General features: G+C 53.8%; 1 protein-coding gene across 4 annotated transcripts in view; it reads right to left on the reverse strand.

Moving 5' to 3' along the window:
- Positions 1 to 538: 538 nt before the first annotated feature.
- Positions 539 to 26922, reverse strand: part of PEMT (phosphatidylethanolamine N-methyltransferase) — a 44468-nt gene continuing 18084 nt past the window's right edge. For all 4 annotated transcript variants that reach the window (XM_074597783.1, XM_074597781.1, XM_074597782.1 and 1 more), the window contains 6 exons: positions 20887 to 21002; positions 12259 to 12404; positions 7677 to 7788; positions 3593 to 3667; positions 2765 to 2825; positions 539 to 2015 (listed from right to left, as the gene is read on the reverse strand). In XM_074597783.1, coding sequence (XP_074453884.1) covers positions 2771 to 2825; positions 3593 to 3667; positions 7677 to 7788; positions 12259 to 12404; positions 20887 to 21002 — 504 coding nt within the window. In that variant the 3' untranslated portion in view covers positions 539 to 2015; positions 2765 to 2770. The remainder of the gene's footprint in view (positions 2016 to 2764; positions 2826 to 3592; positions 3668 to 7676; positions 7789 to 12258; positions 12405 to 20886; positions 21003 to 26922) is intronic.

Genomic DNA, 26922 nt, shown 5'->3' on the forward strand with positions numbered 1-26922 from the left:
CGGGGTTTATGGTGACAGAGACCCATTTTCGGGGTCCGATCCTGGCTGGGGATGGGAATGGTACAACTGGGGTCACCCCGGCCTCGCGGTGGGGACAGAGAAAGGCGTACATGGTCCCCAGACCGGGAATGAGACAGCACAAATACAGCCCTCGCTGCCTTCTCGTTAAGAGTAACCCTTCCCGAACAAGCACGTGCCTCTTCAGTAAATACTGATTTCACCGACCAACAAATCTCAATTTATTTACATCAGAGACTTTGAGCCAGGACTGGCAACTCTGACATAAATTGTCTGAATAATGCAATGTATCCTCTCCTTGCTGGTTGCTATGGGTACTGGGCTGTTTTAGCCTCCGTCTATAAACATTAACTGTGAAGGGGATGTGGAAACTTATCTAAAAATAAAATACTATGCCCAAATCTTTAAGAGGAAGGTCGTTGAGATGGTGATAAAAAAATATCCTTGTGTAATGGTTCTGAAGCGATGAAACACAAACAAGGCGTCCGTGAGCCCGGCTGAAGGAAAACAGAGGCTGGACTGAAAAGAAACCAACATTTTAATTCCTGCTGAGCAATGCCCGAAGGGTGAATTACAACATGCAAAAGCAAAAGGAAATCGGACCGTTTCGCGGAGGTGACACTGAGAAAAGGGAGGACCCTCTGAGGAGGGGACAACAACGCGATGCTGAGACGTGGCGCCGCATCCCGGTGCCTGCGCGGGGGCCGGCAGCAGCGCAGCTCCCTTCTCCAGCCCCGCTGCCGGGGGCTTTACATTGCTTTTTTTTTTTTTTTTTTTGGTCATTTACAGCTTATTTCTCAAACTGTTCTGGGAATCTGTAAACACTGAGCCTGGGTCTGGAGCATCATCACCCCTGGGATCTTCCCGTTCAGGGCAGGATCCAGCACCGGGCTCTTTGGGACTCGCCGAGGCTGGTGGCAGTGGCGGAGGGGCAGATCCGTACCCGGCTGCTGCAGGCGGCACAAGGCAGAAGCAGCCTCTTCCCTCTCTCCCTCCCTCCCTCCCTCCCACCCACCGCCCCTGCAAGGCAGTGAAAAATAGCTGGAAGGCACTGGGTGGTGGGGAAGGCAGGCAGGACCCTCGCGTGGCCCCCGGGGAAAAGGAAGGGCTGGGCTGGGGTGGAGGGGACCAGGGCACCGACACGGCCAGGGATGGGGTATCTGCAGGGTGCGGATGGGAACCGACTCTTCCCCTTGGTCTTCTCCGTGCTGGGGTTTGCCCATGGGATGGCTTCCATCCATCCATCCATCCATCCCCCTTGGGCAGTGGTTTCGGTTGTACATTCAACATCTACGTGCTTTTCAGTCACCTTTCTCGGAGCCTTTGCAAATAGCGCGGAGATGCTACAGGTGGGACACCGCGGCTCTGGATGGGGGGGTTTCCCTCTCCCAGAAAAGAGGGGCTTTGTTGTTGGGTTTAGAGCAGGTTTTGTTGTTGCCGAGTCCTTCCCCAGCCATGTTTGAACGCGTCGGGGGCTCCTGAGCCCTCTCTGTTGCTTCGCCCGAGCTTTAGTTTGCTTCCCATGGCTCTTCGGCAGCATCTTCAGATGATCTTCAGGACCAACCGAAGCCAGTGCTTCCCTGAGCTCAGAGCTCGCTTCCAAAAGGCCCTCGGTGTCTCCATCTTGCCCTCCAGTCCAGGGCTAGAGCTGGGTTGCTTTTTTCCCCTGCAGATCTCAAATAATCGATGTGGGACAAGAGGTCAGGAGGTCCCGCACCATGTGGCTCCTGGGAGAGCATCGCCTTCGTGGCAGGAGCTGCAGGGACCCGGCAATGGGGACAGAGACCTGGGGACAGGGACCTCCAGCTGCCACGGGCTGCAGCGAGGAGGTGCCACCATGCTCGGGCTGTTCCTCTGATCGCTTCTAATACTGCAGGGTGCTCAGTTGGCTCATTAAGGGTTGCTGGGCTAATTAGTAGGATACATCTCAGTAGGAAAACAGGCAAATCGGACAGCGCGGGGACCCGGAGAGGCACGCTGTGCCGAGGTATCCAACACTGCTTTGCAAAAGGCAAAGAGAGAAGAGTCTGTTAGGGCCCCCACCGGTGCTACGGCATCTTTGCTGGGGCGGAGGCTACTGGGCTGCCCAAAATTCAGCAGTGCCATGTGCGTGTCCAGCCTCTCCGACTGCCAGCAGCCAGACGCACCGGGGGCTTCCAGGGGGGAATTTAACGCCATGGAAAGGAGCCTGGGCAGGAACTTATGCTTTTGTAGAAACCTTTGGCCCCAAAAAGCTGAATTTCTGGGGTGAGACGATGCAAGTCCGTGCGTAGAACACTCCCGGCTCGGGCACAGAGCAGCCTGGAGCAGGGACGCCCGATTTCCCTGCGGGGTGGTGGAGCACGCATGCCCTCTTGCACCATCCCTGCTGCTCGCTGGAGCAAGCGCCACGGCCAATAGCTGCTTTTACCTGCCTGATTTCGACTAAGCCTGGAGCCTTGAAGCTCCCCAGCAATTTTCCCCTGCACTGACTCTCAAGTATATAATCAAAACAATTCGGGGGCTGCTGGTCGGGTGCCAAGAAGCGGACACAACCACCGCTGTGTAAAGCCTTTCCGCCTGGGTTTTTGCAAAGGTTTGAAGCTCAAATCCCTTGAGAAGCGCAGGAAGGGCTCTGGAGGAACCGGGGAGGGCAGGGGAGCACCGGGAGGGCGGGTGGTGGCTCCCGTCCCCATCTAACGCGCTCGTAGGTGGGGGAGCCCGGCAAAGCAGCCCCTCTCGCTGAATCGCCGATCAGCAAACATACCTGTTGCTACTTGTTCTTCGCTCCCTTCTGTTTCTGCTGATATATTTCCTCTGTGAAAGGCCTGTGGTTGGGAGGATGGGAATTCGGGCAGAGACACAAGAGAGGGGCAAAAGAAGAAGAATTAAAATCAAGACTACTGTGTGCTCTCCTTTGGGCCCAGAAACACTGCCCTTCACAGGCTGGCACAGCCTGGCTATTCGTGTGCCATGGTAATCCTCGGCTCTGTCTCTCTGGACCACGGAGCAGCTCCAAGCAGCTCCCACCTGGGACCATCCCTGCACCGAGCGGGACGAGGCTCAGCACACGCTTGGATTCCCCCCGCGTGCAGACGGGCCTCGGCTCTCCTGTATCTCCTCCTCCCTTGCAAAGACAAAAGGCCTTTCACTGCCGAAGTACAACCGCTGCTTCTGGGAATAATTCTGGGCCGCTCTGTCCTGCGCTGCCGGGCTATCGTGGTACAAAATATCAGGGAAACCCATCCAAGGAACTACAAAATGCAAGCTCTTCTTGCAGGGTCTCTTCAGATGACACAATGAGTCCTCTCACTGCCTTCCTTAGTGTTCTTGTACAGACAGAATCAGGGACCCGAAAGAAAAGAAGATCTCATTTTGATAAAAATAAACGCATAAATGTTCCTAGAACTCAGCAAATAGTTTCAGAGAGGAATCTGCCCATTATCAAAACAATTGAAAAACAATCCTCTGTTTTCCTTCTTCCCCGCTGAATTAATTGGAAAAAAACATCTCTACTTCTGCAGTTCCCCGAAACCTCAGGAGTTAAGGCTGGGAGAAATAATTAGAAGCGCTCCAATTTTGCGAAGCTACTCACCCCTCATACAGCATCGCGATTGTGTAGGAAATTGCCACTACAGCTGTCAGCAGAAGGCCAGCTGGGCTTGCGTGCCTGTTTTGAAAGAGAAGGAAAAGATCAGGTAAGTACATGGGCTTATGCAAGACCCGGTTTAGAAAGCGAAATGAGACGCCGGGCTCCATGAGAGCACTCTCTTGCTCATTAAACAGAAGCGAACAAAAGGGTTTGGTTTATTTTTTTTTTTTTGTACTTAATGTTAACTGTCTTAGACAGATGTTACTTGGCAAAGTCTCTTCCCCAGCCTACTGCAGCGACTTCTTTCAAGTCTGATCCCTGCACGTCTCTGCTAAGAGAGCTTCTGCTTTGATGCTAAGTCCTGAGATTATAAGGCTGTTTAATAGCTGAGCAGCTGCTTACGTAGCGCTGTGGCTCCCAGCCAGCGCTATAAGGGAAATGCCTGATGTGCACAGCAAGACGGGCCACCCAGGGTGCAGGAGACACCTGGCAGACGGAGCAGCGTATGGTACCGTATACATCGTAACAGCGTCTGAGCCATGGCAGGGCTGGGGATGGAAAGGGATGGGAAGGGTCATGCCTGCCCTTTCCGGGGCGGGTGCTGCGCCGGGGCTGGGGGCATGGGCGCTCAGTTCACATTTAAACCCATCTCCAGATGTTTTAGGAACACGTCCTTTCACCTGCCCGAGGCCCAGCTGAACACTGTCCTTCAGCAAGAGGTGACCAGGCACAGCATGGGGACCAGTGGCACTCGCCTCACCGCACTGTGGTTATGGGCAGAGGGGCTCGAGGGCTACGGATGCAACGGGAACAGCCGTTCCTTTTAGCACCGAGGCAGAAGAATTGGGACAAAAAGATCCTCATCACCTCCCGCTCTAAAGAGAAATGTCAACATCGGTTGCAAACCTGCACTGCCCATGTGGGGACACCTCTCTGATGCTTGGCCTGAAACTGGCTGAGGCAGATGCCAGCGAAGGCTTTGGTAAGGCGCCAGGATTTCAGTCGGTGGGTTACAGTCCCCAAACCAGGTGCTGAGACCATCCCGTGGTGCGCAAACCCCTCTGGGTGAGAGCGGCCACAGCGTCGGCCATTCTCCGTTCGCTACCCCAGCACCCACGAGGTCCTGGCCCCATCTCCCCAGTGAGGAGCGTGGCTGTCCCTGGCTCACCACAGGCACCAGCTCCCCCAAAACACCTTTTCTTGCATCCTCTGCCTCCAGCTAATGGCTGCAAGTGTTGCCCTTAATCAGGACGCTGCTGATTGCCTTTAATTGCTGGTCACAGCTTAGCTCTGAGGGGGGCAAGCGTTGGCTGTCAGCAAAAAAACCCCACTACTTAGCCGATCCTTGGTGAGGATAATCATCCCACAAACCTTGTGCAAGGGGACTAGTCCTGTCGGGAAAACACGCCTTTGGAGAGACAGAACTACCTAAACCTTGTACTGGACCCACTGCCAGGTGCTGCCTGGCCACATCAGTTCCTGGAGAGACGCACACAAATCTTCACCTTTTCCCTGTTTTCCATTTTGTAATAAGTTTTTTCCCTCATTAGGAAGCATCAGGCAACTTCTTCCTCTCCCAGCCCCCTGCTATTACATGCTTAGTCATGTCTCCTCCTTGATTTGTATCAGAGAGAACAAATTTGCATGATTGTTTGTTGACAGCAAGACCTCTAATTGCATCATTTGGCTGCAGCTCCAGCTCTGATTTACACAGCCTGTTGCCATGAGTTAAAACACTTCCCTACCAGAGATACACAAAGCTGTCCCCAAACAGCTAATGCTCCATTTGTCTTGCGGGAGAAACCAGGCTGCTCGACGCAGGTGACGAGAAGCATTTGGGTGAGTTGTTTCTCTCTTCTTACGAGCTCGACCTACTTATTGGGCAATGGCTTGTGTTGTAGCAGCACTGACAATGAGCCGGCCAGGAAGGTTTTGTTATCCTGGCAGGACTTTTTTTGGGGGTAAGAAGTCTGCTTCGGTGTCCCTGGGTGTTGGACGTGGAACACCCGCTTTGCCCTTTCCTCCTGGAGCTCCCATTTTTGCGTTGACCGGTGGAGATGCCTTCTCCAGCACACTTGGACACGTTTATTTTGGCCACGGAGCTGCCATCAGTCGAGCCAGGGATAGCTGCAATATCTCGCAAGGGAGAAAACAGCGGCTCTCGCCCCACGCGATGCTGTTAAGGGTGGACTGGAGTCGGAAGGCGGGCTGGCTGGTGCGCTGCCAAGGTTCGCTTACGTTCTGTGGTATGTGCCCTTACAGATGAAAATGAATCATTCCTTTGAGCTCCGATGCCACGATATGGAGCGTGATACATCACCGAGGAAGGACAAATACGGTCTACGTTTTAGGTCTGTCCAAAACCAGACAGCAAACACATTCCTCCGGCATTCCTCCCACTGCTGTGGAGTCAGGACGTTAGCTCTGGCCTCTGAGGGCTGGCACCTAACATCTCCTGAACGCCCTGAGACCTCAGAAGAGACCCAGGACCCCCCAAAACCCCTCCACAACCCCAGCTGAGATCCCAGGGAAGAGAAATGGTCAAAAACGCCACATGAAGGGTTGTGCAGAGCTTCCCCAGGGCAGGCGGGCGGTGTCCTGGTGCCACTTTGCACAGCTCCAGCAATTTGTTAACAGCAATTATTTGTCATGCCTCGCTGCCCTTTATGGTGGCAGCCTTTTACCGAGAAAAAGGACGCAATCACCCTCTTGTCTCGAGGCGCTTTGAGCTGCTTTTGCCCAGGGTTACTGTGAAAGACCGAGCAACACGCACCTGGTGCAAGGCTGCCCTCCCACAGGGGCGAAGAAGGGATTTGTGCGGCAGAAACAGCTCAGGAGGGTTCAGCTGGTTCTGCAAAGGTTCTAAGAAATAGTTTGATGCTGATCTTAAACAAATAAAAAATATCTTTATAATGCCTCCTGGTCAAATTCCTCCTGCGCGGTTGTAGGGATGGTGGTGCCGGTCACCTCTGGCCGTGGTGTGGTACGGGGTGGGGGGTCATCCTGCCCCAGTTCTGTCCCGCTCCCCAGCAATATCCACGCTGCCATCGTGCTGCTGCCAACCCTGTGGCAATTCCATGGCCCCAGCAGGAAGCTCGCTCTGGCTCCCATGCCCCACATCCCGGAGTTTGGACCCAATCCAGTGTCATGGGTGTTCCGGGAAGGCAAACGGCCTCACGCAGCCAGCCCTGACGGCACCGGGAGGGATTGTGAGTGCAGAAGGAACAGCAGCAAGGCTCACTGGAGACAGGAGAGGCACCATCAGCTTTACTTATTACCAGGGGCCAGAAAGCGCTGCACACGTGGCTGAAAAGGTGACCAGAAAGTGGCAAAGCACTTAATTTTTTTTCCACCGAAGTAGAAGAGAGGTGGTCACACTCAGGCGCACCAGTGCAAAATATCTAGTGATAACGGCCCGCAATGCTCTACAGGCTCCCGATGTAACACAGACAGGGTTACTTCTCCCAGGCAAATAAATAAAATGTGATATTAAATGAAAACCACATAAAACTTGTTACACACAATACAGTATATTGCTCATTTGCGGCTAAATTACAGCCTATTCATTTCCTCCTAAGCAGACTATTAAGCTGTGTTGTATCACATGAGGAGTGTTTCGGAAGCGTTATCACCGTGCAGCGGGGGAAAGGGTGCGTTGGCTTGTTTTGCTTTTTTCAGGAGTAATTACAGGGTCACACTGATCGCCAGTATCGGTGCCCTGCCCCTGCCGAGTGACACCCGGCATGAATTCGGCCCCGACTGTTGATTTTTCCACGTGCAGAGCCTGCCAAGGACCCCGTTCAGCTGCAGAGCATTTGCTGATGCTTCCTCTTCCCCAGCACTTGGCCGTTATTTATTTTTCTACAATTAATGCTGCAAGTCTTTTATGACAGCAGAAGATTTGGCACGCACAAAAATAGTCAGGAAATGAGAAACCAGCCTGTGTTGCACTTTCCCTGCCATTTTGGTTTTTGCTGACTGCCATCACCAAGAGTTTCTTTGGCCCCTGATGGAACCTTACGCCCTGCCGAGCACAGACCCCACACTTGCCCCGCGACCGGTGCCGTTGGCGGGCTCCTGTACTCACATGAGGGACCAGCCCAGGTAGACGGCTGTGCTGCCCCAGTACATGGGATTATCCAGGACGCTGAAAGGGAAGTGGGTCACTTTTGCCTCCATCAGGATGCCGAAGTAATCACCTGCAGAGCAAACAGAGGGTTTCTTGTTAGGCTCCACGAAGCTGTGAGTTGCAGGGGGCTCTGGCACACCGATACGCTCCCCGCACCACGGGGCATCCCTGCCGGGGAGGCAGAGTAAAGGCAAACGAGGGGTTTTCGCTGCTGATTTCCAGGCTGAGAAAACAGCAACGAAATAGGTTGGCTGTTTACTCCCTGCCTATCGCCTTTTCCGGGAATGGCTCTTTTGCCCACGAGGAAGGTTTGTGCATTGCAGTGAGGCTACGGCAGCCGCGTCCCTCATCGGGAGGCAGCTCTCGAGGTCCCAATTGGCTTTCTCATTTGAAAACTGCCCCTCTGATGCCACTTGATGAAGCAGCAAGTGCAGAGGATCAAAACCATTTAATGGGGAAATAAGACCAGCGCACTGAAATGGTGTTTCGAGATGTTATAATCACGACCACCACCACCAAATGCCCTCATTCAGTGTCACCCTTATCTCAATAGTTCAGAGAATTTCTCAGAATTTGGGAAAATAGCACCTCTGCCTACAAAACACTCAATTATCGGCATGATGATGATAATAGGTGATTGTCATCTGTAATGAGGAAAGCTTTCAGAACTGTCAGCATCCAACCAGCTTCCTATCTACGTTGGAGTAATCCTTCCACCCTCCTGAAAGGAGCCTGGAAAAGAAATGACAAGCAAGGAGATGTTGTGCAGCTTGTGAGCGCCATTTCGGGGCTGGGGTGCCGAGCTGTGATTTCTGCTGGTTTTATTTGCGAGATCACAAAGCCCAGCAAGGAGTTTGCTCCGTGTCCACCGCAGAAGACGCAGCCTCAATCGGCGAGGAGCAGCGCCGGTGCATCAGCCCAGGGAGCTGCCACTGCCCTGGGTCGGGTTCCCAGCTCTGCTGCCAGCCCGTTCTCTGACCCTGGGCAAGTTCCCTCCGTCCCTCCTGGTGCTATTGTGCACCGATCATAATATCAGTCTTTCTTAGAGCGCAGAGGGTGGTGAGGATTAATGTATGGTGAGAAAGTGCTTGGGAATCCAGATAAAAGGCATTACAGGAGTACAAACTATTCAAGGTTATTATTATTACCTGGATCGTAGCGTAATTTCTTTGACCTCACATGGTGCAAAAACATTTATTTCTAAGGATAAACAGCGCCTGCCCAATTAGACAATGCTTTTGGGCTTTAACTACAGGCCACTAAGTGAGATAATTGCCTGGTATTCATACTATATGTTCTCACAGTTACTTGGCAATGCATCTCTGAGATTGTTCTGGTAGAAAGAACACATCACCCCCTGCCACAGCCCATTTCTCTGCTTTCTTATGTGTCAAAATGCTTCATTATAGCCTGCCCGCCCTCGCCTTTGGGCTGAACACCTCGCTCCCCAAACGGCGCCGGCAGCGGGGAGGTTTGCACAAAGCCCCGTGTCCGTGGGGCTGGCAGGGGCTTATCTCAGCCCGGCACCGGTGGGGCCCTGGGACCCTGCGGGCAGGCTCCCTGCAAGCAACAACACACAGCAGCTGGGGGGAGCAGGCAGCTCCCCCAGGACACAAGCTTTTCCAACGTAAACCCCGCCTCTAAACCCACACACTTAAATGAACACGACCACCAGAGAGGACCTGCAGTATTTTTATAGCCAAGCGGGTGCTAAGGTTTGCACGGCATCAGCCTGAGTGTCTCCTGTGCCTCCATTAAGCCCTCAAATCAGGAATTGGCTCCTTGTTAGGCTGGGGGACTTTGGCATCTAATTTGAGTTATTTTTTGCTGGAGGTCAGTGTAACCATGTCGCTTTGGATCCATCCAGTGTAACCACAGACGCCTTGGACACGGCAGCAAAAAGCCATTTGATGCCCTCCACAAGGTCCCCCTCGGTCCCCGGAGCCTGACCTAGGCTGAAGCACCACCTCTGCTTCTCCCCGGGGAGCCGCTGGCTTCGCCATAGCCCAGTGACAGACTTCGGTCAAGTCAGATTTACTTGAAATCTTGGTCAGCGCTGGAAGGAACCGCGCTCGGGTGCGAGACAGATGGGCTCAGACAGGCAGAGCTGCCTCTTGGTGCCCTCGGCCTCCGGGAAGCCAAGCTCTCCTTGCTACGTTTGTTGGGGAACAGGGCAAATTGTGAGGCAGATGGTGCTGAACCGATGCCCGAATCCCTGCGAGGGCCTGGTGCAGAGACGGGGTGCCGGGGGGATCGCTCTGCAGGGGAGGAGGCTGCCGGGGCGAGGGGCCGCATCCAGCCCCTGCAAACAGAGGCTGGGGTCGGTGCTGCTGTGCAGGAGACGGGGCGGCACAGAAAGGCGCGTTGCAGAAGGGTGACTCACGCCGCTCCCGCTGCACCGTTTAGCCCACACTTAAGAGACAGTGCTCTGCAGCCGCTCCAAAGTTTAAATACGCTGTTAATCTAACAGGCAGCCCCGATGCGGTCTCTCTGCCCTGCCTGGTTCAGCCCTCACTGCTGTAGGAAAACCCAAAAGGGAAGGGTCAAATGCTGTTCCTGTAAGTTTTTGAAGTGCTTGGGTGTCAGAGGCTCTCTCAAAACTTTCCTCAAGTTCAGGTATTGACTGTGAGAAGATGGATGACGCTATAACCCCCTTCTTGCCAAAGCCGCGCAGCCCTTCGCTACCTGCAGTCAGAAGTGCCATCAGTGCTGGGGGACCCTGCTCTTCCCGCAGTGCCAGCACATCCCTGAAACCACGTACGCAGGAGGCCGTTGGAAGTACCAGTGCCAGGTGAGTCCTGAGCAAGAGAACATCCCACGTGAGATCCTCAGAGACCTGCAGACCCCTTGTCTTCCCCACGGCTGGGTAAGAAACCACTCTGAACAGCATTCTCCATTAAGAGTTTGCTGACTTGGACTCATGGGGGCTTGCATTGGGCTCAGATGCTATAGGTTCAAGGATGGACGCTCTGTGGGGCTCCAGTTGGGCCATTCCTCGGTGTCAGAGGTCCTGAGCCAGCCTGGCTGCACCAGCACATGGTCTTGGCATCTCCCCACCCTGACTCAGCTCTACCCCAGTGCCCAGGTTAGCAGAGGGAGCTGGCCTCACTCCCTGCTGCGCCATGCAAGGCTTGGAGCCATGCAGACTCAACCTGGTGCGCTGGTGGCAGGGAGAGCCTCCATCGGTATGGAGGATGGAGCAGAAGCACCCAAAACGGACCACTAGCGCCTGCCTCTTCCCGCCCTGGGGGATACGGAAGCCACCGGCCACGCAGAGCAGAGGGGGACAGGGCCACGCTCACTGCTTACGCTAAGCCTGACTCACTTGTTTGCTTTTCTCCAGCGGTTCAAGTCCAGTGGATCCTCCTGGTCGGATGAATCAGGCTTTACGTAAACAACCCCAGACCTGGCTGAAGTTCAGGAGCATTCAAGCAGCTCTTGCTGGTGGGTACTCCTGCGCCTGGCCTCTCAGGACATGTCTCCACAGGCACAGCATCGTTCCTGGGGGCTGCGGGTGATTTTGGAGGATGCCGGTGCCCGGTAGCAGGTGGACAGGGGTGTAACGTGGGGCCAGGAGCGGGGTCGCGCAGATGAAGGGCGAGGGCACACATTCAGGAGTGCTGAGCTCTATTTCTGGTGGCAGGATCTTGGCCAACTCAACACATTTCTTTGCAACTCCACTTGAAACCAGGAAGGCTTATTACCTCCCTCTCCTCTTCCTGGCGACGCTGCAGGAGCTAATTGAATTTGGTTTGTAAAGCACTTGCAAAAGCACAGCCTAAATGCAGTGTCAAAGCTTGGGCTGTGATTATTTCAGCCAGCGGGAGCTGCCCCTTTCCTCAGATATTTATTGTTCCTGTCTCTATTTTATTTTTATGAATTCCACACATACTGGCATGTTTTTAAAGTCAACAAGGCTAATAGAATTACTCTCTAAATGTGCAAGCAGGCACAGTGGAAAATGCCTTCTGCCATAAAGCGGCAGATAAAAGAATCTGTCAGCGAACGTCAGGTTTATTGCAGAGGGGAGAGCAAACGAGATCTTGCTTCGGCGCGTGTGTCGAGCGCGTGGGGGCTCAGAGCAAGGCTGCCGGACAGCTCGCACCCGCTGGGCCGGTGCCGACCCGCTCGCGGGGTCTGCACTCGGGGTCCCTTTTCTGGAGAGCATTTGGACCGTCAGACGATCAGCTGCTTTCTAAAATTTCAGGCTTGACACTGAAGGTGATGGGACTCACCGTATAAAACCACTGCACCATCTTCTCCGTGCGAGGTAACAGCATGGTTGGAGATCACGCTTTGGTACCACAAAGCCCCGAATCTAACAGCCCCGAAGGCAAGGCCAAGGAAATTCTTACAGGACTCTGCCCTAGCAAGAGACCCCTGCAAGGATTCGAGCAACCTGGTCTAGTGGGAGGTGTCCCTGCCCAGGGCAGGGGGGTTGGAACGAGATGATCTTTAAGGTCCCTTCCAACCCGAACCAATCTATGATTCTACAATTAAATGCACCTTCTGGTAAAGCTGTTGAATTTTTAGCGCTTACCTAGGAATGTCCCAGTGAATCCCAGTGCTAAGAAGCTGGAGATGACAAACAGGGTCCCTACAGCCAAGATGGCCAAGCCCGAGTAATAGGCCCAGTGGCAGTCCAAGCCCTCCAGCTTCGGCTGGCTCTTCATGGCTTCCGTGAAGCTGTGGGAGAGAAAACAAGGACTGTTAAAAGCAGTAACTCATTACTAACATCACCCACCTCTTCCTGGGAGATGCGGAGCTTTGGGAGAGGATGCTGCTGAGGAGGACCCTTCACTAGGTCCCTTCTTCCACCTGGACCTACTCAACCTCCCAATGGGGGAAGCAAGGAGCTGAAGCCTTGTGAGCAGCTTGACCTGGGACATCTATTTCTACTTGCAATCCTTGCTCACTCCTCGAAATGCCAACCCCACTGAACTGCAATATCAAAACCTTTGCCTTCCTCGCCAAACCTCAGGTTTCATCGTGACCGGGAGCTCTGGGAAAGACGCCCCTGCAAAATGCTGGAGGCTGCGATGCCTCGGCACAGGACTTGATGGGTTGGGAACATTGGCTGGGTTATCTCGTGCTCCCACCCCCGTTCCTCTCCATCAAAATATTTTGCAGCGTTCATGTGTTAGCCACGTGCCCAGGAGTGATTCACGGCTGAGGGCTGACAGTCAGGGGGAGGACTGGAACAGCGAAAGGAAAATACTAGAGACACGCATTTTCAAGTGCGAACACAGCTTCTCGGCTCCAGGCTTGCTCAGGCATTTCAGGTCTGACCTTCCAAACACTCGTTTGTGAGTAGAGTAATTGCGACCCCTCCTTTCAGCCCCCTGAACTTTGCCCGGAGCAGGGCTTGGCATCTCCCATCCCTCCGATACAAAGGTATGACTACAAAGGAGACGACACTGTGATTAAAAAAAAATGCCCATTAATAATAGCGAGAGGAGATAACAGACCCGCAGAGCCGTACACAGTGTTTCTCCACATGTTGCTGACACATGAGGTAGGAAACTTTGAGCCTTTTTTTTAATGAGCACCCTGGAGGCTGAAATTCAAGTGGAATAACAGCTCTCCCGCGCCTCCGGCCACCGCTGCCGGGTCAGGAGAGCAGCTCCTGCCTGTGCTGCTGGGCTCCTCGGGTGGAAAGTGGTTCCATGACGTTACTTGCAGGGCTTGGGATAGATTTTTTTTTCTCCGATGTCCAGCTTCCCTAAGCCCCGCAAATCCCTGGATTTTCTCTGTTGCCCAAATGAGAGCTGAGAGGCAATCCTGCCTGCCCTGCTGGTGGACAAGCGGTTGGAAACGCACCTTTCGAAGACTCAAAGACCAGACGGCAAGCTACCTGCAGCAAGCAAAGTCCAGGATGATATGTAAACCCCATGGTTTAGGGACCTGGATGATGGTTTTTATTTTCCTTGGAGCTCGTTCCTAATCGGTTTTCTACTGTCGGGGAGTTTTTAGGACCCCAGAGCAAGCCATTTAATCTTCACTTTGTACCGGAGCAAGGAAACAAAACACGGACTAAATGTAACATACTTGGGAGTGAACAAGAACACGGCACCTTGGCGATCTACACTCTGCGCCCACCACTGGAAATTACAGAGAAATTCCCTTTTCCAGGGAGCTGAGGACAGGCAGGGGAATGACAGCGTGGCCCCGGGCGATGTAACGACACATGTCCCCGGGCTGGCCCTCCTCCAGCGCCTGGCACCTCCCTGCTCTCACCAGGCTCACGTTCCTTCAGCTTAAAATCAGTGCCGGTGGGAACACACAAACCCGGCTGCGACCTGAAGCAGCAGCAGCTGCACAACCCTTTGCATCACTTCCCCGCTATTTATTTTTAAATGACACGAGTCTCCGCCATGAGAAAGCCCAAAGCTGCATCCCGGCTGCTAACGCTGCCTGGGTTTGGGAGGAAAGCAACCCCCCTGCGGGGACGTCCCCATCCACCGGAGCAATCCCGGCCTGGCCGTGCTCTCACAGCACAATGTGACATCCCCGGGGATGCTCGGGAGCTCCCGCAGAGGAAGATGCTAATGCCTTTTCACAGCAGTGGGGGTTTGACTCCGCATCTGGCCAGGACCAGGACCTCTCCGATCTCACAGCAACCAAAAAACGCTGCTGGTGATCCCCAGGGAGGCAGGTCTGGGAGAGCAGCACCGAGCTGGCCCCCGCCTGGATCCCAGCCCCCAGCAAAGAGACGGGAGAGCAGAGAGAGGTACAGCTAGAGCCCAGCGCTGCTTCTCGCTCCAGATGAACTGGATTCACGCTATCTTTCATCCTTGAGGCTCATCTATCCTATGCTAGAGACCTGACTTGGCCTCGGAGCAGGAGAAAAACAAAGGTGGCTTCAAGAGCATGAACTGGTTGACTGTGAATCAGCCCCTGAGGTTTTGCAACCAGCACGTGACACGGTTTGTTCTGGCAAAGCTGTCTCCCCTGCTCCAGATGATCCCATCCTTCCTTTTCATGGTCGGATGGGCCTGCATTAGTTACCCTCATCAGCATGTCTTGCTGGGTCCCCTGCTGTTTGGCTTACAGCTAGAGAGGGAGGTGTTTGCACGGAGATAATGGACTGCCTTTCCCTCTAGTGATGTTTTATATCTTCCTAAACACACTCTCTATTTGCATTAAACATGATGCGCGCAGGAGTTTTCAGAATTGGTAAATAAACCTTTTAAGCATTTATGATGCTGGGCCACGACAAGCAGCACGGAGTCGTCAATTATTCTGGCATCCGCAACTGCTCCTCGGCGGTGGGGGAGCCTCAGCGCGCCGCATTTCACCCTCCCGGGCAGGGGGAGGACAAGGTGTTGGCCATCTCCCTTGCTGGGGGAGCTAGTCATGCAGCCAATTTGTCATTAAACCGGTCCCTTTCACCATGTGCCTCTGAGTCACGTTTCTTACAGCATTTATTTCTGGCTGCACGACAAGGCAGCGGCCCAGCTCGGCACCCAAGAGGACACCAATTAAAACCACGCTTTGTCCCAGTACCTGGAAATGCTTTATGTGCCGAGCGGAGCGATTGCCATGGTGAGGAGCATCCCTCTTGCCAGCGCAGCCGAGGGGTGGGTGGGCTGTGACCTACTTTAATTACATACCCGGCTGCTATCAGGAGGATGTCTGCCATGGCGGGGGGGGTGGGGGGAGGACCCTGGGAGGTGCCCCCAGTTTTAGCAAATGGAAACTGGGAAAACGGGCCTTCCCGTGACATCTCCCCACGCTTGTCAGTGTGAAGTGTGATACCAGAGGCACCCGTTCTCCGCCCCAGCGGGGAAAAAAAAACCAAATCCACCAGCTCGGCTCTGGCCAAATGGGCAGATTCGGCCAATTCCTGGCAGGGTGGGAGCAGCGGCGGCGGCTGCGGTCGGGCTGCGCAACGGCCACAGGGTTCTGCACGGGGAAGCCGAAGCAGCCGGCGTCCTTCTGCCCACCCTTCCCAAAACAGAGACACGCTGGCTCAGCCACCCAGCTGCTGCTGCATGCGTGCCGCTGATTTTTGAGAATCACAGAACGATTTGGGTTGGAAGGGACCTTTAAAGGCCATCTAGTCCAACCCATTGCCACCAGCAGGGACACCTTCAATTAGTCCAGGTTGCTCAGAGCCCCGTCCAACCTGACCTGGAATATATCCTGGGATGGGGTATCTCCCACCTCTCTGGGCAACCTTGGCTAGTACTTCATCACTCTGACCATAAAAAATGTTTTCCTTGTATCTAGTCTGAATCTACCCTCTTTTAGTTTACTGCACAATAAGCCACACGAACTGTAAAAACACACAAAATGGTATGGAATCACGGGGCCGGAGATGTCAAACGGGTGGGCTCTCAGGAAGAAAGTGGGAGTGAGGGAAATCGGCTGCAGGTCCCCTCGCTGGGACACAGTGAGGGCACGGGGCCAGGTTTGCCCAAACAGGCGCCGATTTACCCAACTGGAGAATGGCGATTGCGACACCAGAAAACTTACCAAACCCGCAGCCCAAAATACATCCCCAAAGGACGCCTGGAGCACAAAGCAAACCTGGAAATACTGTATGAAGAGAGAAGCTGAGCTTTTTAGGTCTCTGGGCCTCCCTCGATGGCCCACAGTCAGCATATTTTGCAATCCCTTCCCCACAAAGGAGGGCAAAGATCTCATCCAGCAAACTGGGTCACTGCTGGGAGCAGCCCAGCAGTGCTCCCTCTGCCTGATCCCAAAAATCAGCCTGGAAATCGCGACTGGCAACTGCAATTGGAGCAGAATTGGGGCAGGGGCCAGCGAGCAGCACGGAAGCAGCGGTGGTGTAGGCATCCATGGTTTCGGAGGCAGCAGCCGGCGCTGCAAGTTTCCGTGCTGCTCACCATGAGGGACGTCGATCCGTCCCCCATGCCCGAGGTTTTGTTCCTCTTGGCAAAAAGAGGCAACGGGGGTCAAACCATCCAGCGGTGCCCAGCGACACACGCTGCAACAAAAGATCTTGTTCATTTGGAAAACAAAAAAAACCCAACAAACAACCCCGACGACACTAAAATCGTCCTGCCAATACCACTGGCAATTGTTAGCCCAGTCATCATCTTCACAGCTTCTTTTGCCAATAATGACTTCGCTTTTCTGCCAGCACTGGTGTGCATGTTATTTAGGTCAGCTGGGGGCTGTGGCAGCTTCTCCCCCCACCTCACATCTCAGCTGCCCAGTTTCCTCATCCAGATGCCCGGCAGCCATGCCGGCGTGGACACAAGGTGCTGTTGGCCACCTGGGGCTTTTCCCAGACAGCCACCAGAGATTGCTGGCAGCGTGGCTCAGAGGCGACATCAGCTCCTTCAGGCCACGCTCGATACCCATCGTCACACTCGGTCACTTCTGCACAAAAGGCCACGTGGTTCTCGGATCGATACGGTTTACACCATGGTACCAGCTCGAAAAATTAAATAGCATTGAGCGTAAAGCCGAGAGGCACTACCAGGCAATGACAAACAACCCCTTCCCTGTGCAAAATCCCATCCCACGGTTGATTCATTTTCCTGGAAGCATCAGCTCCAAGCGAGAAGCCCATCCATGCAGGAGGGCAATACCCAGTGACTGGCATCAATGAAGGACTTCACGGCAGCGCGGTACCCACCGAGCATTGCCAAAGCGCTGCCCTCGCTCAGCCTCTGCGGGGCTCACTCCCACCGGAGGCATCACAGCCCCAGGCACCCCAAGACCCTCACATCTGCAAACCCCCCCATTCAGGGTGTGCATGTCGGTGTTCCCTTTAAAGGTCAGGCAAACGCCCCCAGACCCTTAAGGTGGGAAGTTCATAAGCGCCCTGTGTACAAAACCACCCGCACACCCCAAATTCCTGGCCGGAATTTGCCAGGGCGTGCAAAAGGCAGCGCAGGAGGGCTCGGAGGCAGCGCCAGTGGCTAACGGTAGAGCTGATGCAAGGAAAGATACCAACAACGTGGTAAGGCAGGAGAGATCGACACTGGACGTAAGTCCGGAGGACAGTAAAGATTGTCATGTCCCATGTCACACAGATAAGAGTCATAAACCCCTGGGGTGGTGCGCACAGCGCAGACGGTTCAAAAGTTCAGGAATTGTTTTCACAGATAAGAGCCTCAGTGATGGAAGTTCCCAGCTTCTTGCAGAAAGAACACAGCTGTAATGAAAATAATCACTGTACCACAGCAATTAAGGATACTTGTCTTGTGCAGTTGACTAAGCAGGTGCCCCCTGCTCACAGGTCATTCTGGATTGCTTCTCAGAAGCAAGCCAAGGCTGGTAATGAAGCTCAGAGCTGGGAAGCACCTAATTGCTTAACTGAGCACAAGACATTCCTCCTCTTCCACCCAAGGTATCCCTGCGGAGCAACGCTTGCACGAGAGCATCACGGCGCCAAACTGGGGAGAGGACCACGGCAGAGAGCCCTGCGTGGGGCGGGGGGTGAAGCAGCACAGCCCATCTCCGGGGTGCTTTCAGCCGCAATGCCAACCCACTCGCAACGTTTCTGTCTGCTCTGCCCTCCCCTCCGCCGCCCCCAGCTTGGAGCCTTTCAAAAATCCAGTTGCAAAAAAAGGAAGGAGGTTTTTAAAAACAAAAGAGACATCCTGTGGGCTCCTCAATCGCTGCCTGGCAGCCCCCACCCACATAAAAAGTCTCCAAAGCATGCAGAGAGGAGTTTTAAAGACTGGATTACGGCACTGGGGGCGGATGGACCTTCTGAGGCTGCCTTTTCACTCGCCGTCAGTTGTCAGCATGGCCTGTGAAAGCCACCCCGACCACCGCATGCTGCCGAAGCGTGAGGCACAGCTTGTGCTTTGCCGGCTGGATTGCCTCCATGGGGACGAGGAGCGGAAAACCTGCTTTCATCAGCGCGCTCGAGTACAGGTGACTCAGAAAATAAAATATAGGGAAAAGCGAAATGGCGAGAGCGGATGAGACACATCCCTCCTGGCGTCACTGGCCACCGAGATGACAGTGCCTGTGTTGTATGACACATGAATGCCTCTCCGGCCAGCTAAACCCCAGCTTGGACCTGGCTGATATCTTCATGCCAGGGCAAGAGGCAGGATGAATCCTTCCCAAACATCACGGCCTCTCCAGGCTTGGGTAATAAGCCGTGGGCAGCCCTGGAGGGCTCACAGAGCTGGGAATGGAGACAGCGAGTCTCCCAGGTGTGTTTCGGGGCAACTCCAGCTGTTGCTGCTCCAATGACCACCCTGAAATCATCCCATCGCTCCCACAGTTAAGGGCTCAAACAGCCTCCAGAACCTGCTAGCCACCACTCGGGCCAAATTCAGTGCCAAGGAAAGGCAAGGGAATAACCCAACCATGTTGAAACACCTGGACAAAATAAACTTCATGCTGCAATCATCTGAAATGGCCTTGGCCCATCGGGGTGGGCTGGCAAACACAGTGGGCTGTTATCTCATCCGTGTTCTGCTGCGGGTGAGCTGCCCCCTCTTCTACAGCCTCTTCTCCAAAACCAATGTCCAAGTGAGGCTTTTCCGGCCCCCTGAGTTGACGTTGCCGTTTCCTTCAGGGCTCAATTCATGGGCCGCGCAAGGCAGAGCCACCCCCAGTGAGCCCCACAGCACTCACAAACTCATGACATAGAGCAGAGGCAGCACAGCCAGCGAGGCCAGCCCTGGCAGGGGCATCTCTGCAGGGAGAAAGAGTGTGGTGCTGGGTCTCTCTGGCTCTCCCAGCAGTTCCCCATCAGCACCTCGCTGTGACCCAGCGAGCCTCAGCGACCCAGGAGCCAGCAGGACCACTGGGAATGGAGACCGTCCCTCCATCAGCTGTGTTTTCAATTAAAGCCAGGCACAAGGCTTTGCATTGCTTCCCAGACAACAAGCGACTATGTCCTTTGTGCAAGAGACTGCTGAGACATTCCCCAGCGAAATCCAAGCCCGCTGTGTCGCTAAGACATCAGCGGAACACACACATGCCCTCCTCACTGCCTGCATTCAATTACAGCCCCATTCATTGCAAGCTTTCTTACAGCTTCTGCAATAAGTAATCGCTGGGACAAACGCAGAAGGGCAAGGGCAGGTCTCAGTGTCACTTCCAGGAAGGCAAAGCTCTTAAACACATGTACAAATTCCAACCTGAGATCTCTGTGCCTGGGAAATTATCCAAAGTACTAAACAACCCATTAGCTCTGACCCTGGCATAATTGAATCTGGGAATTCAGTAAGAGAGTCTGTCTCTCCTAACAGCGTTGAAGATAAAGCCTACCAGATCGCAGATAAATTGCTGGCATTGAGGAAATCTTCTGCAGTAAACCTCTCTGCTGCACTCAGAACGTCAAAGGACGTATTCCCATGGCGTACGGTGCATCAGTCATACAATACTATTAGCTAGCACAGGTGGTATTTAAAGAGATCGCAGATAAGAGTTTAAAGAGACTGCTTGCTAAGTGCACAGATAATCCTGCTCTCCTACACAGGAAACTGCGGCTTCTTAAAAACAGGCTTAATTTTGTTTATGATTTGTATCGGCAAAATTAAAAAATTCTGCTGTTACAGTTTCGCTTGGAGAAGAGGAGGCTGAGGGCAGACCTCATTGCCCTCTACAACCACCTGAAAGGAGGTTGCAGAGAGGTGGGTGGTGGCCTCTTCTCCCAGGTGAATAAGGACAGGACCAGAGGAAATGGTCTGAAGCTGCGGCAGGGGAGGTTTAGATTAGATATTAGGAAGAATTACTTTACTGAAAGAGTGGTCAGGCACTGGAACAGCCTGCCCAGGGAGGTGGGTGAGTCACCATCCCTAGAGGTATTTAAGAAATGTGTAGATTTGGCACTTCAGGGCGTGCTCTAGTGGCAGAGATTGTAGGGGGTTTTTGTGTGTGTATGGTTGGATTCAATCTCAAAGGTCCTTTCAACCATGAAGATTCTATGATTCTACGATCCATCCTGTGCAAATAGCCCTCCTGTCACCAGGGCTGCTCAGAGAGCAGGGCACCCTGCGACACCCCACAGCTGTCGACACCGATGATTTTGGCCACGCTGCCGCATCCCTCGTCTTTATTACAAATCCTGGAATACATCTGCTGCTGGCTGCGGGTACTCAACCACGTAAAAGTGATAAACTGGGGCTGGATGCAGCACTGCAGAGCAAATATCCCTCATCCCTCCCCACCCTAGAGGGACGTTTCTTTGCATTGATAGGTAGCAGTAGGGTTAGCTCCTTACCAATGGCTCCGCACACAGTTAAGCATCAGGATAACGGCACCCAGGCAGTAGCAGGCAGCATGTGGAGAGCCGAAGACTCGGCTGAGCGCTCGCGTTTTGTGCTCCCATCTGGCTACCTGAAGAGACAACAGAAAACAAAGCGGGTGGTTGGAGGCGCCTGGGCACGTTCCCAAGTGTGTGATTCCCACCACCTCGGCTCCACACCAGGGGACACACCATCTGAGTGGCTTTGTGCGAGAAGCAAGTGGAGGCCACTGATGGGACATGGCTTAAACCATGCCTAGGGATGAAAGCTCCTTCTCCTACCCCTACCATCCCCTGCTAGAGCTTGCATTGCATACGCCCTTGCGTACCCGGCCAGCCAGCGGCACAGAGCCATGAGGGAAAAAGTAAAAAAAGAGAGAGGAAAAAAAAAAAAGCACCCTACGCATCAGTTTTGGGAAATACGTGGCTTGGATGACATGTGTTCAACGAGCCTGAGAGCACTGCTAAGGCCATCCCCAGGCCACAAAACCCACTATGCCCCTGCCACGGAGCCTAGTAGTGCTCTCCTAGAACAAAAAGAGACCCCTGAGTAGCAGGTAGGCCAAAAGGACACCCAATTCTCATTTTCTGGGCTCTACCGTCTCTTGCGCCCAGCCTTAGGGATCATACCTGGCAGGAACCCCTCCCTGCTTACTTCCAGAAAAGTTTGCAAACACTTCCCCAAACTCCCCCCAGACAAGACCTGCCAGCTTTACCTAGAGAACTGCTTCCACTTGTACTGCCTGAACCAGCTGGCCTTCGTTAGCACTCAGCAACTGTAGCCATTAAGGGCTCCTCTGCATTCCTCACCCACCCCTGTGATGTGCTGTATGGATCATGCTGAGACAGCCCAGGACTCACATGCACATAGGCAGCATCTCCAGGGAGGTATTAGCATCCTTTATGGCACACTTTGGCTGCAATTTGAAGCCCTGCGCCGTGCAGACCTGGACAGGCTGGAGAGCTGGGCAGAGAAGAACCTAATGAGGTTCAACAAAAGCAAGTGCAAGGTCCTCCACCTGGGGAGGAAGAATGCTAAGCACCAGTATAGGTTAGGGGTGGACCTGCTGGGAAGTAGTTCTGAGGAGAAGGATCTAGGGGTCCTGGTAGACAGTAAATTATCCATGAGCCAACAATGTGCCCTTGTTGCCAAAAAGGCCAATGGAATCCTGGGCTGCATAGGGAAGAGTGTGGCCAGTAGGTCGAAGGAGGTCATTCCCCCCCTCTGCTCTGCACTGGTGAGGCCACAACTGGAATACTGCATCCAGTTTTGGGCTCCCCAGTTCAAGAGGGACAGGGAACTACTGGAGCGGGTCCAGCGTAGGGTAACTAAGATGATTGAGGGACTGGAGCATCTCCCTTATGAGGAAAGGCTGAGAGAGCTGGGACTCTTCAGCCTGGAGAAGAGAAGGCTGAGGGGAGACCTTATTATGGCATACAAGTATCTAAAGGGTGGGCTGAAGGAGGATGGAGCCAGACTCTTTTCATTGGTTCCCAGTGACAGGACGAGGGCCAACGGGCACAACTTAGAACATAGGAAGTTCCGTTCAAGTACACGGAAAAACTTCTTTACAGTGAGGGTGACAGAGCACGGGAACAGGCTGCCCAGGGAGGTCGTGGAGTCCCTTCTCTGGAGACTTTCAAGACTCGCCTGGATGCAGTCCTGAGTGATGTGCTCTGGGCAATCCTGCTTTAGCAGGGCAGTTGGCCTAGATGATCTCTAGAGGTCCCTCCCAACTCTGAAGTTTCTGTGATTCTGTGCAGAAGCTGCCGGGCCCCTGCCCAAGCCGCCAAGGAGCTGCCCTCTCACCCTGGGCGGCTGCTGCACCCAGGTGGCTGGAGCCGCTCCCAAAATCTGCAGGCCTGGATCCACCCAAGGCACCAAATCCAGCACCCTCTCTCCCCAGCTGATGAAAATCCTCACAGCTACCATTTTCCACCTTTGCCGTATCCCTCAGAAAGCTGCCCCTGTATTTATCGCCTCTATTTAGGCTCCATTTTCAGGTGCCAAGCCTGGGGTTTGGATCAGACCCTAAACTCCAGCCAAGCAGAGCACACCTGGGCAACAGAGCGGGAGGTGGGAGTCAGCAGAACATCTCGGCACCAATTTGCTTCTCAGACACGGCTGGCACTTCATTAGCTTCAAATGCACTTCACTCCCTCGCACGGAGCCTGGGCAGCTCTTGGGGGGCACCTGCAGCCCAGCTATTCATCTACTCTGAATGTATTTGGTAATTTATGGGCTCTATTCGAGCAGAGAAAGGCAGCTTTGCAGGTCCCGCTTTCTTCCCAAGCTCATGCAGAAGCACAAAGTGCTGCCGGTGGAGGGGGAACTGCCGGCTTCAGGAGGGGGAGAATGATGAAAACCTCTGATAAGCAGGGCAGCGATTTCACATGCTGAGAGCTGATTCAATTAGTTATGCAATGATTGCTCTGAAATTACAAATCCACTCATGACAGAGCGAGCTGCTTCACTGCCTTTTTCTGGCTGGTATAAATAGTTTGTATTCTAAATTGAATTTAAAACACTGTGCGTCATGCTGCTGCTAAAATGGGAGCTGCGGTTTGAGTGCCGCGAGAGAAAGAAATATAGGGTGAGTTACCACCTTTGGAAAGTAAAAAGTAGTGACCAGACAGGTGAGTGAGTCGCAGATGGAAAAATGCAGCCACGTGCCAGTCATCGGTACCAACTTCCTAATTCCCTGGAAATTATTCTGGCGGCGTTTGCACGGCCGGCAGCTCCTGGCTCACTTTGCGAGCTTCGCAAAGCATCTCAGCCGGCGGCGGAGCTGAAGCTGAACGAGAAGGCAGCGCTGCCGGGATCAGAGGGGAGAGCCCGCGTGCCGCCGGGAGCCATCAAGGCGGCCTCGTAATTACCCTCGCCTTTAGCAAGGCACGTCGGGGCAGCAACGGAGCGCGGTGGGGCGAAGGGACGCGTTTCCGAGCCCTCCGGGGCAGCCGCTGGCTCGGCTGCGTTGGGATCGCTCCCAGCACAGCCCAGCTCCTGCTGTATCACACTGCTGCCGACTCCCCAGCTGGGACCGAGACGCCAACTTTTATTTAGCTGTCACAGCCTTCAGATGGGACTCCGGGCTCCTTTCCGAGCCCGCCCGGGATTCATCCCGAGGAAAGCGGAGCAGGAGCCTGCGTGGGGCTGGAAGCGGCGGCGCCCGCCAGGCCCCGCGGAGATATTTCAGCAACAATTAATTTGTTCCGGTTCTGGTTCTATTCCTTGAACAACTAATTAGTTCTGGCTCGGTTCTAATTTTCTAATTTTAGTCATTTCTAGCTAATATTAGCTCTCGTTCGACCTATGGCTACGCAGCTGGCTTAATGGCTTTATAAAATCATGAGCCAATGTGTTATTTGCTGCATGACGGATGCAAAATGCTTTCAGCATCCTCCATGGCCGTGTGCGGGACATGGCAGGGCTGAGACTGGCAGTCTCCTGGGGAGGGCTGTGGCTGTTCCTGGTGTCCGTTTGCTTTCCCAGCCCAGGCCAGCACTGTTCTCCCCATGGGCGAGCTGGGCATCGGAGGGGAGAGCCTCACGCCCACAGCTGTGTGTCCTGGTGAAGGAGGAAAGGGAGCATTTTGATTTTTCTTCCAATCTCTGAGTTTGGAAACGAGAGTTAATACAAACTTCCCTCATTTACCCAAGGGTCAAAGCAATAGAAACATTCCAGACTCCTTTTCCAAAGATCCCAGCCCTCTGCTTTCACTTTAGGATATTTGGTGAGGGCTGCAAGTAATTTTTTTAATGTCTCCCCCAATGCTCGTTATTGAAATAAATCAACGAGCGGATGTGGCTGCAAAGCCAGGGAGTGCTCTTGGGTCCCATGTTCTGCCTTTGTCAGGCCGTTCCGGCACTCGGCAGGGGCAGGCGCAGCCAGCTGATGTTCCCAGGGAATCGCCTCCTCCTCGACGTAAATTCGGGGCTGATTTCTACGTAACTGAACCGAGCCATCTCCCCAACCGCTCGGGCAAGTGTGTAAACAAAAATGAAAGCACCAGGATGCATCCCCAGTGGCTGCTCTGATGCAAAATGGAAATGCCCTTGAGTATTTTCTTCCTCTTTTTTTGGGCAGACAAACCTTCCTGAGCCACGTCGAGAAGGGCCACAAATACCCATTCGAAACGCAATTTCGTCTCACCGACCTGCCCCCGCAGCTGATGAACGGGAAATGCTCTTTACAGCTCTGCGTGCATGGCAGACCATCGCCTCTCATTAATATTTAGTATTTGTTTCAAGGAAATTGATTATTTTTGTCTGCCATCCAGGGAAGCTGGCTTTTGAACACGCTACATTTTAATTTGCTCAAGCCCAGCTCTGAAATAGAGACTTTGTTCTGTTTCACATGACTCTATTTCCATATCGGGCTCGCTTCAGAGATGGGGAACGAAACCAGATAGCCCAAAGGCTCGGGTCTAAGCGACGTTTTGCATCTCGATGCTAATCAGCCACTCCATGTCCTCACATCGCCCCATCGCCACAGTATCTGAAGAAGACTGTGTGGGCACTAGTGAATTCAGCCTTGCGGCATGCCAGGGAGGCTGGGATGGATTAGCAGCTCTCTAAAACCCAAGGGAAACTGAGGCACCAAAAGGTTGAGGTGAGCGGCTGCTTCCCAGCTTTCCAGGGAGCAGGGTGGCAGGGCTGTGCCCACGTCTCGGGAAATCCCAGACCCATCACCCACTTTTGGGGATGCTCTTGCCCTGGCCAAACTGTTGGCCATAAAAATATTCATTGCCCAAGACTACGCTGGAGAAAAGATGACAGTGACTAGGATACGCTGCCTTCACCCTACCTAACAGTATTTGCCAGCACAAAGGATTTTGCCCCATCACATGGGCTCTAGGAAGCAACCCACCAAGACACCTAAAACTCAGAAATTCCATGAAAAGCCCAGAAAAAGAATGATCAGCTCCTCGGGGCACGTCTGCACTCTGGTCCCAAGAGGATGCACGTGCGTAGGGTGAGCCCTGGATGCACGGATGATTCAGCCCTAACTCAAAAAAAACCTGAAGACAAAACTGACCTGAGCAAATTTTTAAACTTACTTCTTCAGTCTGGCCTCTCCTAGGCCAGCCGCGGGGCTGCATCCTCCTGCGGGTGCTGGGGCAGGAGAAACCCTGACTCTGGACTTAGGTGGCTCCATGTGAGCATCTCCTATTGCAGAAGACGTGCCCTGGCTAGATCGTAACCCGATGAAAGGGCAGGAAACCTGACATTTCCCTTATTTCACCTGTGGGGACCAGAGGCACCGATCTGTTCCCCTGTATAAAAAAATCTGCTTTTCCTTTCTGATTCCCTGTAATCCCTCATTAAGGCGTAACGACATTCTCTGCTCTCTGTCACCGCTTGGATGCTGGAAAACAATCCCGCTCGCAGCTATTATGTTTATCTAAAAGACGGGGAGGAAAAAGACACACCTGAGCACCCAAACTCTGCCTGTGGTGCTCCCAGGAGCGAGCAGGGAAGCAGAGCCAGCGCAGAGCCAACGCAGAGCAGGCTGCAAAGTAAATGAACATCCACCGCCCGCCTGCGAGCACCGGGGCTGGCTGACCTTTGCCGAACGCCAGAGCCAGCCTTTCTGGCTGTCCCGAGGGACCACAGAGGAAATGAGTGTGGCCTGAGTGTATCCCTCCTGACGAACCGCGCTCCAGCCCCTCTGCAGTCAGCAGCGCTTGGTGCGAATGGTTTATTGCCCATGTGCCGGTAGAGAAACACTGACAGTGCCGGTTGAACACCGTGGCCAGGCTGAAAGGTCCAGCCTGGGCTCCTGTGGCCACTCACGGCAAATGTCTGAGTGCTTGTGCCGCTCCTAGGTGAGAAAAACTCCTCTTTTCTAGGAGACCGCAAACCTCAGGAAAGACAGGAGGGGAAACTGCAGGGCTTGTGCTGGGGAGGATGGAGCACGGCAGCCCCGAGGGTGTGCGGGGGCAGTTCCTGCAGCTCGCCGGTGCAACACGGGCACGGCACCGAGCCCCTGGTGCAGGAACAGCACCCCCC

The sequence above is a fragment of the Larus michahellis genome, chromosome 8 (assembly GCF_964199755.1).
Source record: "Larus michahellis chromosome 8, bLarMic1.1, whole genome shotgun sequence".
NCBI lineage: Eukaryota > Metazoa > Chordata > Aves > Charadriiformes > Laridae > Larus > Larus michahellis.